Below are 13,749 nucleotides of genomic sequence, written 5' to 3'. Positions count from 1 at the left end.
TTAAAAAAAGATTCGAATTTAAGCGGGCTGCCTTTTGCGCGTTATTCAACAACATTGAGGGAGTTATAATATTAAATATGATTTCATCTCGCATCAACATTCCTCAACTATACAGATCACGAGTGAACGCTTATAAGAAGTACGTGCTTGGATTTCCAAAATCCTGTTTCGTCGGTGAGGAAGAGGGAGTGTCGAAAAAAATAAAATGAAAACACAGGAAGGGTGCATAGCGTCGGAGCTGTTGGGACATTTGATAAATCGACCGAACGTGTAAATGAAAATCAAATCTTTTTTTTTTAACGTTTTCAGTTCATTTTTTTTTTCTTCTTTTTTTTTTAGGTTGATTGAAATTCTAGTAGATCCTGGTATGTACACCCCAACCAACTACACCCGGATCACAAATAAAAAAGTCTGCTGGGTGGACCCGGTGCTCCCCCCTCCCCCCTCATTTTCCTTTAGGTCCATCCCTCACTAGGAAAGTGAAGTTACCATGGTAATGGCATGGGCCCTTGTGTATATATACAAGAGAAAAGAAAACGGGCGCCACAGCCGGGAAAAAAGCACCGCGATAAAGATCACAGAAAACAAAAAAGCCGGGGCGCCCGTCAAGTCAGTGTCCGGCAGTCCTTCAGTGTGTCCAGCAGCAATTTCCAATCCGTTTGAGCGAAAGTGTTCCATTTGCTTCTTTGGCTACGTGGAAGATGAACATCTCCGCATTTTGCCGTTCATTCGCCATCGTCGCCGCCCTTTTACTCGCCTCAGGTTAGATTTTAGATTTACTTTTAAATTAGTTTTGAAACTTGGGTGTGTTACTATGTAAATTCAATTATTCAAATTCGACATTGATTTGAATTTTTTTTGTTTGGCGCAGCCGGGACAGCTGGTTTCCTACCAATCACGAACGCATATTTAGTTGTCAATTATAACTTTCAGAGTGTCTGTGCTTTTTCGTGTGCGTGAATGTTTCTGATTAACAGAGAGACATTTTTGTGTTTGGAAGGGAGAGTTTGACCACTTGAAAAGAGTTATCAATTTTTTTTGTGTGTGTGTGTGTGTGTGTGTCGAAGGGAATAAGCACAAGTGGTGAATGTAGTCATGGCAGCTCTTGAGAAAAAGAAAAATGTCAGCATAAATTTATGATTGAGGAAATCAGGGACGAGTTTGTTCTTGAAGTGGTTTTGCGCTTAGTTAGAACGTTTGAGTGATTTTTGATTAATTCAGGTGTTCACGAAAGTGAAATGTATTCATGAGATGTAGTCTAGATATTTTGGTTTCGTTTGGAGGGCAGAGGGTTTGACGTGCTCGACGCCCGCTTGAGCCTCTCGAGTTACTTGTACAATCAACCCCGATCCTGTTTTGGTGTGGGTTTTATATTTGATGGTTATAATATTCAACAGATCCAGTTTCCATTTTGTTTTCTGTAAAACAAAAAATTCATAGTGATATTTTTATTTTCACGGTTCATTTTCATCGACTGCAGCCAAAATTCGCTCGTATTTTAAATTGCTAATGGCTAAACGACGTGAAAAAATGAGGAAAAAACAAAAAACAAAAAACGAATTTTGCGAAATAGATTATGGTAGTTTTAAATGAATTTATGAGAATGGATATGTGATCTTTTGGCAGGGTACTGCGCCGAAGATGTAACGGGAAGCGAACCACCGACTTCTGAAGCCGCCACGACTCCAGTGACGGAGGAGAATAGTGTTGGAACACAAACGGTGACGACCTCGTCAATGCAAACACTTGGCTTGGATGTCACGGATGCCTCTACTGCTGATTCATCACAATCACCAGAGAATAACAATCAAACAGAAACTGATCTAGCAAGATTGCTCTCACCACGTCAGTGGCACAACCCTCAGATGTTCCAGTTACTGTTTCGGAAGAGACGATCGCCACGAATCAACAGGATGCGGCTTCACCTGAGCCATCTGTTAGCGGTTCTCCAGTAGAAGGAACAACTTTGGCGATTCTACCGGAGACGACCGTGACCGTTCAATCAACAAGTTCCACGACAATTAGACTGACAGAGGAAACCGATATCGACGTCTAGCGTTACTGGAATGATCAATGTTGATCATTCGGCGGCTAACAATGCGAGTTCCTCTACGATAACAACAGCTACTCCTTTGAATAGTTCAATCGATTCTACAACTTCGACCTCGGTCTCACCAACGACAACAAATCCTGGAACGACTACAGGAGACCTACCAGGAGCCCTAGGACGACGACTCAGAGGCGGTCGTCAACGACTACGGCGCCTCTACACGAATGTGTGACATCGACAACTTGCCTCGATCCGAATGCCCATTGCGTTAATTTTGGAGGACATAACACCTGTGAATGTCGTATGGGATTCCGCAAGAGTTCGCCAATTGGAAGGTGCGTGTTGATCGCTTCGCCGTCCACGACGACGACGCTACCACCTACGACAACTTTTTCTACGCCAGAAATGGGGACTCTGACGAATTCGAATGATCAAATGTGAACGTGACGAGCTCTCCCTCGGAAATCAGGTTCAACCATCCGCCTATGCCGCCTTTAAAAAATCGGGTAAGTAGTATATTTTTCTCCGCTAGATGTCTTTATATGGGGGTAATAAAACCCGCTAGATGTCTGTATTTGTAATTGTTTACTTCATGTTTTGAATCGGTAAAGATGTCCACGTGTGACATTCTTATGTTGTTTTTCCTCTTTCGTAATGTTTTATTTTACCTTAACGATAAAAATCAATTCGAGATCAAAAGAAAATAGTTTCGTGTCAAATAGATGCTCCCAAAGTTCTGTTTGCGTGCTTCTTCTGTACTTGTTTTTGGTTGAAAATGTTAATTTATATTTACAGAGAGATGCCGTTCGACTGGCTTCGAATCTGAGCACCAGAGAAAAAATGGATGTGGTTTCTATTTCTTTTCAGCCAGCTTCCAGTGTGGTTGAATGGTTACTGACACAAGATCTTCCATTCCATAAAGCTATTGCAAAAATCTTAACCTCTACAAACTTCACCGTAATAATCTCTTTTCTTTGTTAAATTTACATGAAAAATTAAAAAGCTCCATTTCAGATAGTGGAAGATACAGAGACAACTAAGACACTGAACATTTCTGAGAATGAGATCTTATATGTGGCACCATCACCACAATTAACTGCAGAAGGCCTGCTAGTCTGCTTTCTAGTCCAGGATAAAGAAAGGTCACTCCCAGACACCATTCGGTTAGTGGCGGCCTCGTTGCACGTCGTAAGAGGAAACGAATTCTATGGACGAAATTTCCACTGGTTATCTACCCTCTGTATGGATTACCACAGCTATCGAAATAGTCAACATCACTTGGAAGCAACGGTATATCACATTATTTAAACAAAAAATTTTTATTCAAAAATCGTTTCCTATCAAAAGAATTGTTTGTTTCTTTACATATAGCTGAACCAAACGGTTTCCTCCCTCTACGGTGGGATAATCCCGTATCAACTTCTTTCAGTTGAGCAACTTGCTGCGGCTTCCCTTTTCGAGCGACGCTTGGATATCTTCATTCCACTTATCCTGGTGGCCGCTCTCGGTTTCATGGGCCTGGCTGTCAGCTTAGTTTGCATTCGCGCCAAGACAAGATCTATGGCCACCTGGGATCCTCCAGCCGGAGTGGTTTTCGGAAAGGTTTTCCTTAATGCCATAATCTTTTGATACTTATAGATGGTTAGGTCTTGAACTGTTTTTACTTGTCTCTCGAATTACAGACTAGTATTAACAGAAAGCAGAAGAAGATCCATTGGGTTGTACGAGCAAACCCGATTCTACTAGTAATCATTTAGCCACAGATGAACAATGTCGCGATGGTGAAGAGCAGCTTATGAAAAATTCGTCCGAAATCCATGCAGATGATGACGTTTGGGTTGTGCCTTACGAGGATGGCCCTCCACAAGGAAATCCTGGACATATGAAAACCCAATACGAAGACACAAAGCTTTAAAAAAAATAACGTTTAAGAAAAACTATCGGTGTAATTTTCTTAGCAGAACAATCCCGGCAATATGTTGTCAGTCGAGTCATCAAAAGCCATACCATCCCAATTGTGTGTTTCCTTTTTTTAAATTCTGAAGTAGATACGTTCAACTATGTGTAGACATTAGTTATTAATTGCGAAATTTATTTCCTTTATCGTAGATGCATGCTTTGTCCCTTTTAAAATTTTATGTACAGAATCAAATTCCATTTAAGTTTCTTACACAGAAAAATCCAGTGCTATTTGGAAGCGTAATTTTTTGCATGTGAGACATTGGAAAACGTGTACGAATACAAAAATGAACGACCAACAATTTTATGAAATCCGACTCGAATTCCCGTAGTCATGTTTTGATGGAATTTAATGCATCAAGTTTGATTTACTCTAGCGCCAAAAATTAATATTTTACGTTTACCTGTATTTTTTAAATTGTTTTTGTCTCTTTGCTACTGGCAACATTGCAAGTCAACAGGTGTTGTCGTGGCGCCAGTTAATTTAAGATATTCACTCACTCGTCTTTTGATTTTAGCCACGTTTACAAGTCCCTTTTTTAAAATTTAATACAGGTTAACTTTTTTCCATTTAAACATTTTATCCTTGTAAAAAGTAGGTCAAATTTGGAGATGGCACATACAGGTAATGCTGTGCAAGTCAAGCTTTTCAAATAGACAGTAAAATATCAAATGAACATTTAGGAATTGATGACAGCTTTCAAGAATTATCCCCAGGATCTCCTTTTAATTCATCACAAGGAATCTGTGCCATATGTCTGGGAGTTCCTGACAATAAGTCATTGCCAGCAACTGTCTTCATGAATTTTGTTTTGTTTGCTTACTGGAATGGTCAAAGGTAAACAAGATGTTGGCAAAGATAACTATGAGTCATGTATCCTGAATTTGTTTCAATCATAGGTCAAAGCTGAATGTCCATTGTGCATGCAACCTTTGTGCTCAATCATCCATAATGTAAAGTTTGATCATGAATATGATGAGCTTGAAATTCAGAAATTGGAAAACATTCATCAAGAGCATTTTCACCTCCTATTCTGCTGTTGCAACAGCAGTCACAGCTAACACTACACTGGCAAATGCAAACAATGCTCAGGGCACTGCCAAAAACCACCTGCAAACACAAGCCATTTCTGGAAGGAGGCAGACCATTAACATTGGTACACGAAGGCATAGGGCAGCTCCTCTACAGTCTGAACGGCAGTCGATTGCCCAGAATCATCTAGCCAAGGCTATAAAACCTCAAGAACGGATTGCCAACATGATTCGCTACTCACTTAGATCTAGAACTATCCTACGAGATGATATTGATCGTGCTTCTAAAATTGAGCTTGTAACTTCAATTGCATTTAGTTCAAATTTTACCCTTTCAATAATATCCCCCTTTTTTAGGTTAATGAATTCCATCCAATTAGTTCGTCTGCTGATGTAACGGTTTCTAACCTGCTCCCAGTAAGTAATGTCACTGCTGACCCAGTTGAGAAAGTACTGTGGTGGCATGATTTGGTTCAACTGACATCGTAACCAAATGGTCCAGAAACTTGTGGTGGCCATAATTTCTGATCCGATTTTGAGCCCCATAATCACATGGAAATGGTGATTGCCTACATGCGTCGAATCGAAAGGAATATGTATATAAAGGCCTACTCGGAAAATCTGTACTTTGAATTGTGTTCGGAAAAGATTACGGAATTACAGGGTATGGGTAAAACTCGAAAGAGAATGCTTCTTCAGCTGATCGAATCTTACGAGTGTTCAACACTGCAGCCTGAACTAGATCGCGGTGCTTTTCCACAGGATGTGGTAAGTTAAAGGCTATGGATGTAACTTTCTCTAGGATTTCTTATAACGACATTACGACAAAGGCTGGGCATTTCTGTCTTTCAGGTCAGGATAAGTGTGACCCCTGAAGTTTCCGTGGTGTCCGCCGAAAGACATTTTCCCATAGAAAATCTTAAAGATACCGAAGATGTAGAAGAGAGACGATCTCACTATTCTGGATGTACCGCCTAAACCTTTGCCTGAAGTTATAACATTATCAGACTCTGATGACGACTAATCGTCATTTGAAGTCCATCCTACTATTTTAAGCCGCGTATCATTCGTTTTGGTATTTTTGTTCTTTTATGATGTGATATTTATTTGAAGTCCGCTAAAAATTTTTAATTACCCAAAATGTCTATGACTTTGAAATAGCTAAGAAAAAATACCCAGGTTAGCCGTTAGCGTGGATGTTACGATTAGAAATTAAGTTGCCAAAAATGTATATTTATATTTTTCTTTTGTTGGATGTCAACTATATGTAATAATATTTTTTCCTGTAGAACAGAAAAATGAGTTGTGAATTGTAATTTAATTAAAATGAAAACAAAAACAAGTAAACAACAAAATTTTCCTTTTTAAAATGTTCTAAATTGTTCTTTTTGGCAACGTTGCTTGGTGTGAGGCGCCAAATTGCCACATACCTAGAGCTTGGACGACCTAATCTTCAGTTTCCTGTCTGACCTGCTCGCTGTTTCTTCTCGTGCTCGTGTTCTTTCTGCGTCAGAACACGATGCGGTTCTACTAGGTACTGACGATCCTGAGAAAAATTTTATTTCACTTTAGTTGAGTTTGTTTTTCACCTTTTTGTTTCTTAAAAAAATTGACTGTCTGAAAGAGGTGAAATGTTGTTTTAAATTATTTCTTAAATTTGCACTGGAAGAAAACTAAGTAAAACACGTACTAAAGGTATTGATAAAGCCGTTTTCACGAAATAATAGTGTTAAAAGTTAGCCTGTAAATGCAGTCCTACTTTTGAAATATCTATTCTATGTTGCCAACCTCAATCAGTCAATCAATATCCAGGAATGTCGGAGCAATCTTTGGTGTATCCTGTTGAATCACGACTTGACCCATGTGCTGTTGTCTGGGCAAGTGTGAAAACCAATCATTTCTAAAAGCTGCCTCCACGGATTCTGTTTCAGCTGCCTTCTCCAGTGGTCAAAGTAATTAGCAACAGTTAAAAGAAAGTTTTCTCATTTCAAATACGAGTGTTTCTAAATTCTTTCTAGGTGAAACCAGTGCCCACTATGTGTGAAACCATTCAGCTCAGTCATCCATAATATAAAATCCAACAATGAGTATGACGAATTTAATATTGACTTGGTGGGGCAGAAGAAATTCTAAGCAGTGAACTCAGCGAATCTGCTGATGATGATGATTCCATCAATACCGCTAGTAGTGATTCCAGCTGGTATACCATTGGCAGTGACGATGAGTCAACAGTGATGATGAGTCTAGCAGTGATGAATCCAGCTCTGAAAGTGATCTTTTCGGATTGGATGATATCTTTTTCCTGGGAGCCCGTCTTGAGCGAGCAGGTTCAGCAAAGACTCGATGCTTCTCTGTTGTCCCGCCATTCAGACTTGGCTGTAAGTTAAACCTATCAGTTGACTTTAACGCTTTTTAATTTCACGTCTAATTTTTGTATTTACATGCATTTCATAACGATCCATCGCACCTCAAGCCGAGCGCAAACGAAGTGGTCTAGATTCACTGGTAATCGACGAAGAACCAAACATCGATGATCTAATAGAACTTTCCGTCATCGAGTTACCCTTCTTCTGTGAACTCCTTTACCGTTGGCTGCAAAGGTGCTCCGTCGTCCGATGAAGACAATGTAAATATTGAATCATAAGTTAATTCTGGTCAATTATCAATCGTTTACAAAGAAATAAAGACATGTCATATTTATGTGATAATTAAACCAACAAAACAAGAAAAGGAAACAGGAACTTAAAAACAAACAAAACAAATAGTATTACTCTTTGTTTTTTTAAGAATGGGGTAGTAGTTAAATATTTGAGTTGAAATGTTAAATGTCTTGTTCATGGCTATGTCCACTATGTTAACGAAAGCTCTCGTGTTCTATAATAAAAGGGAATCAAGGACACAGAAAAGGCCCTTCGATGCATCAGAAAAGGCGCCTTCATGTGAATGAATGACGGTACATTTGATGACAACTTGGTTGGATTGGGTTGAATTCACATTTTTTATTTTTCTATCCATTCTTGCAGTGCGTCGTGTAAATATAGCCTCGACCTACATTCTGCTAGATCGGGATAAATCGAGTCACGTCTCAAAGGTAGGTTCAATATTTCCAGCACGCATTTTTTTTCATTGACGTGTTTATTGATATATATTGACGCTGTGATGATTCACCCCTCAACGAACAGTATATTAAGCAAAACTATAACAAGGAAACAACGAGAAAACATGCCCGTTTTTTTCTCCAACGAATCTAGGCCTCTTTTGTTTTCATGTTTATTTTTCTGTGACGTGTAGGGTAGGTTTAGAATTTAGATTGTATCTCTCAGAGCAATGGGAACGTGAATCCATGACCTCGTCGACCGTCAGTCCACTCCCGCCGAGAGCATCGGCCATTTTCCAAAGTGGACGTTGTTGTAATGTTCCTTAGGACACGTTCCAATTCGACAGCGTGTTCCAAATCTCTCGTTTCGCACATAACTCGAACCTGTTCAACACGCAAGATTAACCAAACTAAAGAAAACATTTGAAAAAAATTTTTTTGTTTCATACTTCGACGCTGAAGATGTCGCTTTTGGCCAAGCCCGTTCGTGAAGGATGTCGCTTGATGGATACACCGAGGTTGGCCATTAATCGACAGAGTTCCGCAATACCACCCGGACGGTCAGAGACTGTTACGCTGAATTTAACTAGACGGCCGTCGACAGCCAGACCGCGTTCCAGACGGCGCCCCAAAACAGTCGTGTCGATATTGCCACCGCACAGAATCACTACTCGTTTACCTTTCAATTCAGGCAACAAGCTAGCCAAAATGGCTGCCAATCCCAAGCTCCCGCTCCTTCCACCACAACTTTTTCGATCTCTACCAATCTGTAGAAATCTTTGACATTTGCTTCTATTTCATTTTTTCCCCACTTGTTTCTCCGACCTACCGCAAGATAGCCATAGCGATGTATTCTTCCTTGACGACGACACACTTGTCGACAGGCAGTGCAACCGTTGCTAAGAAATGCCAACTCTCGGGACGGCCAGACCGTCAGCCAACGTCGACTCCGCTTTGGTATAAATGGGCTGGCCAACTTTGAGGCGCAGCTGAAGCTAGCGCAACGTTCCGATTCAACTCCAATGACTGTCATTTTAAAAACGCAATTTAAATTTGAAAGACTTTGAAAAAAAAATGATGGTAAATTACCCTGAATGTGAGGGTAAAGCGATTTGACAGCCAGGGCGACTCCAGCAATGAGTCCTCCACCTCCTACAGAGTACCACCACAGCGTCAATGTTTTCACCTACATTAAAGAATTATAACGTAGAGTTGGCGTTGTAAAGAAAATGATATGCGTCTGCTTGAATTGGGGACCCGTTTGTGTGTGTGGGTAGGAATAATTGAGGCTAGATTATACAGTATTATTTCCCCCCTCCTCACCAACCTGTTCGACTATTTCCAGTCCCATGGTGCCTTGGCCGGCGATTATGTGCGGGTGGTCATAGCCATTAATGTACGTCAGGTTCTTTTCTTTGCACTAGGCGCATAGCAAACTCGCGTGACTCGCCAATATCACGGCCTAGTGGGAATAAAAACACGAGACGTTAAGCGCCTTTCCACTTTTTCTTCTTCCTTATGCGCGTTATTTGAAAATGCTAATCACGTGAATAATGATGTTGGCGCCAAATTGACGACATGATTGGACTTTCATTATTGGCGCTACGATAGGCATGACGACCGTTACTGGAATACCTGTTGAAAATTATTCAAATTTTGTTGATGTTGTGGCGTTTAGGGTTTTTAAGAATATTTTTTCTATTATTTTTGTACCCAATTCTTGGCCGTGGTAAGAAGAGCCAGAGCGTGATTACCGGCCGATGCGGTACACACTCCTTGTTTCTGATTGGCTTCTGGCAGCATCAGTAAAGTGTAACGGGCTCCTCTTCCTGTTGTCGATCGAGCGTAACGTCGAGATAGAAATTGAACGTGACTGTTTGATTTTTGTAAATGATTTACCTTGAAACTTCCCGTATATTGAAGGAAATCTTTTTTGAAAAAAATTTGCGTTCCAGTCAGACTGGAAAGATGGGAACGCGTGCACGGGGATCATCATGATGCCGCTCTTAATTTTAAAAGCGGCCGCACTAATGTCCTGGAAATTGGACGATCCGTGGCCGATTAGGGATCGCACCACGGATCGAAGAAAAGATCCGAGAATCCGATCCGTTAACCGTAACTCCATTCCCGTTAACCGAAATGATGGGCGGTTGCTGATTGGCGCTGCTATCGTTCGACATGTTGATGTTGGCTGTTGAGATGACGGTCGGCGGCTTTTGCGGGTTCTCTTCCGACTGGCTGACGCGTTCACTGGTGAAAACGAGTTCACAATCGAGTTGCGTACGGGTGGGAGGTTGAATCAATTCAAATTCGATCGATTGTTGGTGTTGAATCGGCTCTTGTTGAGTCTGAACGGGACGCCCGTCTGTTGAGGATATTTGATGATGGATTTGAGAGCCGGAGATTTAGATTCGACCTTCTGTGCTGCGCAGAAAGGAGACTGGGACACGGGTGCGATGGGATCGCAGCTGATGGCCGGAGATGAGGAATCGAATCAGCGTCACAAGTTTGTGACGTACTTGGCGTCAATCCACTTTCGTTTGCCACCTGACCGTCTATTATCGTTGCCGACGGGTCGTATTCTGTAAAGTCCACACTCTGCAAAAAAATATAAACAAAAAAAATACCGTTGCCAATTTGGAATGAATTATTGGTTTAAATGAAGGAATTTTCTGTGTTCTTGGAACCTCAACCCCCTTCTCCCCCAAAAAATCTTGGAAAGGTAAACATAAAAATGGCGACTGTAAAATGGACGATTGATTTAAAAAAAAAAAACATAATTTTTAATGCAATGAAAGTAAAATTGCTCCAGGTGCAATACTTTGTAGGTGGTCACGTTGAGAGACAGAAATACTGACGTCGATCCTTGCCCGACATGTGATGGCTGCTCATTTTCACCGTCACGCTTTTGTGCCGAGACTCTCTTCGACTTGACTTGATAAACGTTTTCGCTGCCCCAACTGTGTTGTACGCCGCAAAAGAAAACGACAACTGGTGGCGATCCCGTTGCCGTCTGACTGAACACTCTTCCTCTTTTCCAATTTTTTGTTGTATTTTCCCTGCCTTTTGTCCAGGGCCAAAAATGATAATTACTCAACTCTTGTCTGCTTCTGCCCCCACCTTTTTTATTTTTACATTTACATTCGGGGTGATGAGTAAAATGTTTGGCGCTTCTAAAAACAGATCAACCTTACTCTACAAATGTATTTGTAGGTACTAAGAGAACACGTCGTCGACTCAGTCGACTGCTATATGCTTTGTCTGCTGGCTTTGTGTGTTCGAAACAGCCCCCAGTTCCAAGTCGGTCGGGGATTGACGTAAAAGCAAACAAGACCGTAAAGGATTAAAAAAAAAAAAGAAAAAGAAAAGCGTGGTGTCTATTTCCCGGAAGATGCGATTATCAGGAAAATGTTGGCCACGAGCCCGTTGACGGTTCACTTTTCTTTTGTCATCGGGCCAGAAAGATTTCCAAAGTAAGCAGTTCTGACCCTTGGCTCTAGTGCCGGACCAACCTTGCACCCCGATGCGATGTATTTTGATCTGGAAGGCCTTCCCAACTGTTTTGTGATGGATCAATATGTAGCCTTTTGGCCGCAATCGATTCTGCGGGGAAACACTCAAATGTGATGAGGTTACAGAGTGTTACACCTGTCGGAAAAATGGGTAGTTGGAGATATCAACGCCATCTGTGGATTCCCATTAGTTTTACGAGTCATTTTTTTTTTAAAGGGCATTTTAATTGTGTTTCTTAAGATGAAGTTGGTGGGAGGAAAATGGCGATGTTTAATTGAACGATTTTAAGAAGCATTGGATATCAAATTTTTGTTTCCTTAATCATTGCCGGAGAGAGGCAGGTGGGTTGAGGTGTGTCTCGTAATCTGAGAGTCGAACGATCAAGTTAACGTCCTTGAATTGCTCGTCGTAAATTAGGCGATAGTTAACGTTAAAAATGTGAGGGCTATTTCTTTTGTTCATCTGAATAGCACAGCGTTTACCACGTTTTTAATTTCTCTCTCCCTCAATTTGAATAAAACAAAATTCTTCAATACTGTTTGACTAGAATTGGTACGGTCTACGAGGTGCTCTTATGTTTAAAGAAGTCTTCTCTCTTCTTTTTCTGATTTGCTTTGCATAGTGGATTGATATTTTCTTCAAGAAAAATAAAAGAAGAAGCTTGTGGCGGCGCGTAGGCCGTACAAGATTTCTTGTCTTTCCGGTAGACTTCAATAATTTCCGGAATTTCTTGTATTTTAAAAGGAAAATCCAAAAAAATTGTGAGCGTCTCGCCCCTTTTCCAAAAGAAATGGGACTACCCGGGACGAACTCAATCAACAGGATAAACGAAGATATTATTATCTAGATATGTATTTTTTTTTTTTTTGTGTTTGCAGATGATTTACTAGATGGCCATAGTATAGATCTCTATTTTCCGATCATTGACATCCGATTAGATAACGATTCTACCATGCCGCCCATTTCCATATAAAACACGCGCGCGCACACGAAACGATCACTTTCGCAAATGTTTCTTTCAAATTTTTTTTTATGACTTGTGCGTAAAACTAATCGAAGTTGGTGTATTTATTTTTATTTATCTATGTTATTTATTTTATGTTTTTTTGGGTGAAGAAGACGATCCGTTTTGTTTTTAAAGTGAAGAGGAAATGAAGATGTCTAGATGATTGGAGCTTTCTTTTGGGGTAGTGCGGTCTTAACGACCATGTGTGTTGATTCTTATGAAAGGCAACTCAGTTGAATACAGCAGAATTTGTTTTGTTTTTTTAGGGTTTTTCTCTTTTTTGGTTCGTGTCCAGTTCGGTATAACCCTCCCCGCTGGCACTTCTCTCAACGAGAAATGTGATACCTTTATTGTACAATGTGCATGCATAACCGCCTCTAGCCCTCCTCTTTCTCCTTGTCCCGTATAAGGTCGGCAAAATAACAATCATAACAAACAACAAGACAATTCAAGGCCTAAGGTTTTTTGGGGGTAGTTTGGATTTGCCATGGACGACTCGACCTGAATCGCCTCATCAATCTTTTGCACAGCCCGTTGAGTGATCGAAATGAAAAGGCAAACTGTAATTTGCAGCTCAATTGGTGCCAGACTCAACGTGATTTTCGATTGAATAATCAAGTCTTGTTATCGAAGTCAAGTCAAACGACCTTGCCTCGATCTTTATTTCGTCCATTTCAAATTGTGTTGTTGTTGTTTGTTGAAATCATCTTCGAATTGATCCATTCGCATTTCAGATCTTAAAAAAAACGGATTTCTTGAACAATTCTTCACTGCAATCAACATTTTTTTTTATATTATATAATTTGTGGGCCACAGGCAAGCACACCATCTTTGAAAAAAACACAAACCTGATATGGGTACATGGAAGATGATCAGACGTATCAGAAAGTCTCAGCTTATTTTTAGACATTTAAAATATTTTTAATAAAAAAGATTGGAGAAGGAAAACGAACTATGGAGGTCGCTCACGTCCATCGCGTCGTAGCCGATGCATATATGGCGCGGAATTCAAACGCAGGACCATCTCGTGTTTGTTGTGTACAATTGACAAAGCACGCTCCGACGGACCACTGACAGGCAATACGTGGCTTT

At 40.6% G+C, this 13,749-nt stretch overlaps 2 protein-coding genes, 1 long non-coding RNA gene and 2 pseudogenes across 3 annotated transcripts; 4 read left to right on the top strand and 1 right to left on the bottom strand.

Annotated features, from left to right (window-relative positions):
* The first annotated feature begins 576 nt into the window (after positions 1–576).
* Positions 577–2,056, top strand: LOC123473745. Its single transcript, XM_045175058.1, has 3 exons — positions 577–762; positions 1,627–1,845; positions 1,890–2,056. The coding sequence occupies exons 1-3, from the start codon at positions 702–704 to the stop codon at positions 2,054–2,056; spliced, it is 447 nt and encodes a 148-aa protein (XP_045030993.1). The 5' UTR covers positions 577–701.
* Positions 2,057–2,535: 479 nt separating this feature from the next.
* LOC123473881 lies at positions 2,536–4,237 on the top strand (annotated as a pseudogene).
* Positions 4,238–5,559: 1,322 nt separating this feature from the next.
* LOC123473880 lies at positions 5,560–6,411 on the top strand. The gene is made up of 2 exons (XM_045175454.1): positions 5,560–5,809; positions 5,894–6,411. Exons 1-2 carry the CDS (start codon positions 5,594–5,596, stop codon positions 6,017–6,019), a joined length of 342 nt encoding a protein of 113 aa, XP_045031389.1. The 5' UTR covers positions 5,560–5,593; the 3' UTR covers positions 6,020–6,411.
* Positions 6,412–6,469: 58 nt separating this feature from the next.
* Positions 6,470–7,413, top strand: LOC123473884. The gene is made up of 3 exons (XR_006648245.1): positions 6,470–6,575; positions 6,854–6,993; positions 7,060–7,413. It is a non-coding gene; the product is annotated as an uncharacterized LOC123473884 (long non-coding RNA).
* Positions 7,414–8,157: 744 nt separating this feature from the next.
* LOC123473741 lies at positions 8,158–10,194 on the bottom strand (annotated as a pseudogene).
* Positions 10,195–13,749: the final 3,555 nt, after the last annotated feature.

Source organism: Daphnia magna, linkage group LG6, assembly GCF_020631705.1.
Source record: "Daphnia magna isolate NIES linkage group LG6, ASM2063170v1.1, whole genome shotgun sequence".
NCBI classification, from domain to species: Eukaryota; Metazoa; Arthropoda; class Branchiopoda; order Diplostraca; family Daphniidae; genus Daphnia; species Daphnia magna.
The sequence above is the reverse complement of the archived record's forward strand: the minus strand, read 5'-3'. Positions and strand labels throughout refer to the sequence as shown.

Excerpts from the sequence above, each read along its gene's own strand:
- LOC123473880 (XM_045175454.1), top strand. The coding sequence starts at position 5,594 with ATGGAAATGGTGATTGCCTACATGCGTCGAATCGAAAGGAATATGTAT. Across the intron at positions 5,810-5,893 it reads GTGCTTTTCCACAGGATGTG|GTCAGGATAAGTGTGACCCC; the intron begins GTAAGTTAAAGG and ends TCTGTCTTTCAG.
- LOC123473745 (XM_045175058.1), top strand. The coding sequence starts at position 702 with ATGAACATCTCCGCATTTTGCCGTTCATTCGCCATCGTCGCCGCCCTT. Across the intron at positions 763-1,626 it reads CGCCCTTTTACTCGCCTCAG|GGTACTGCGCCGAAGATGTA; the intron begins GTTAGATTTTAG and ends ATCTTTTGGCAG. Across the intron at positions 1,846-1,889 it reads AGCAAGATTGCTCTCACCAC|AGACGATCGCCACGAATCAA; the intron begins GTCAGTGGCACA and ends CTGTTTCGGAAG.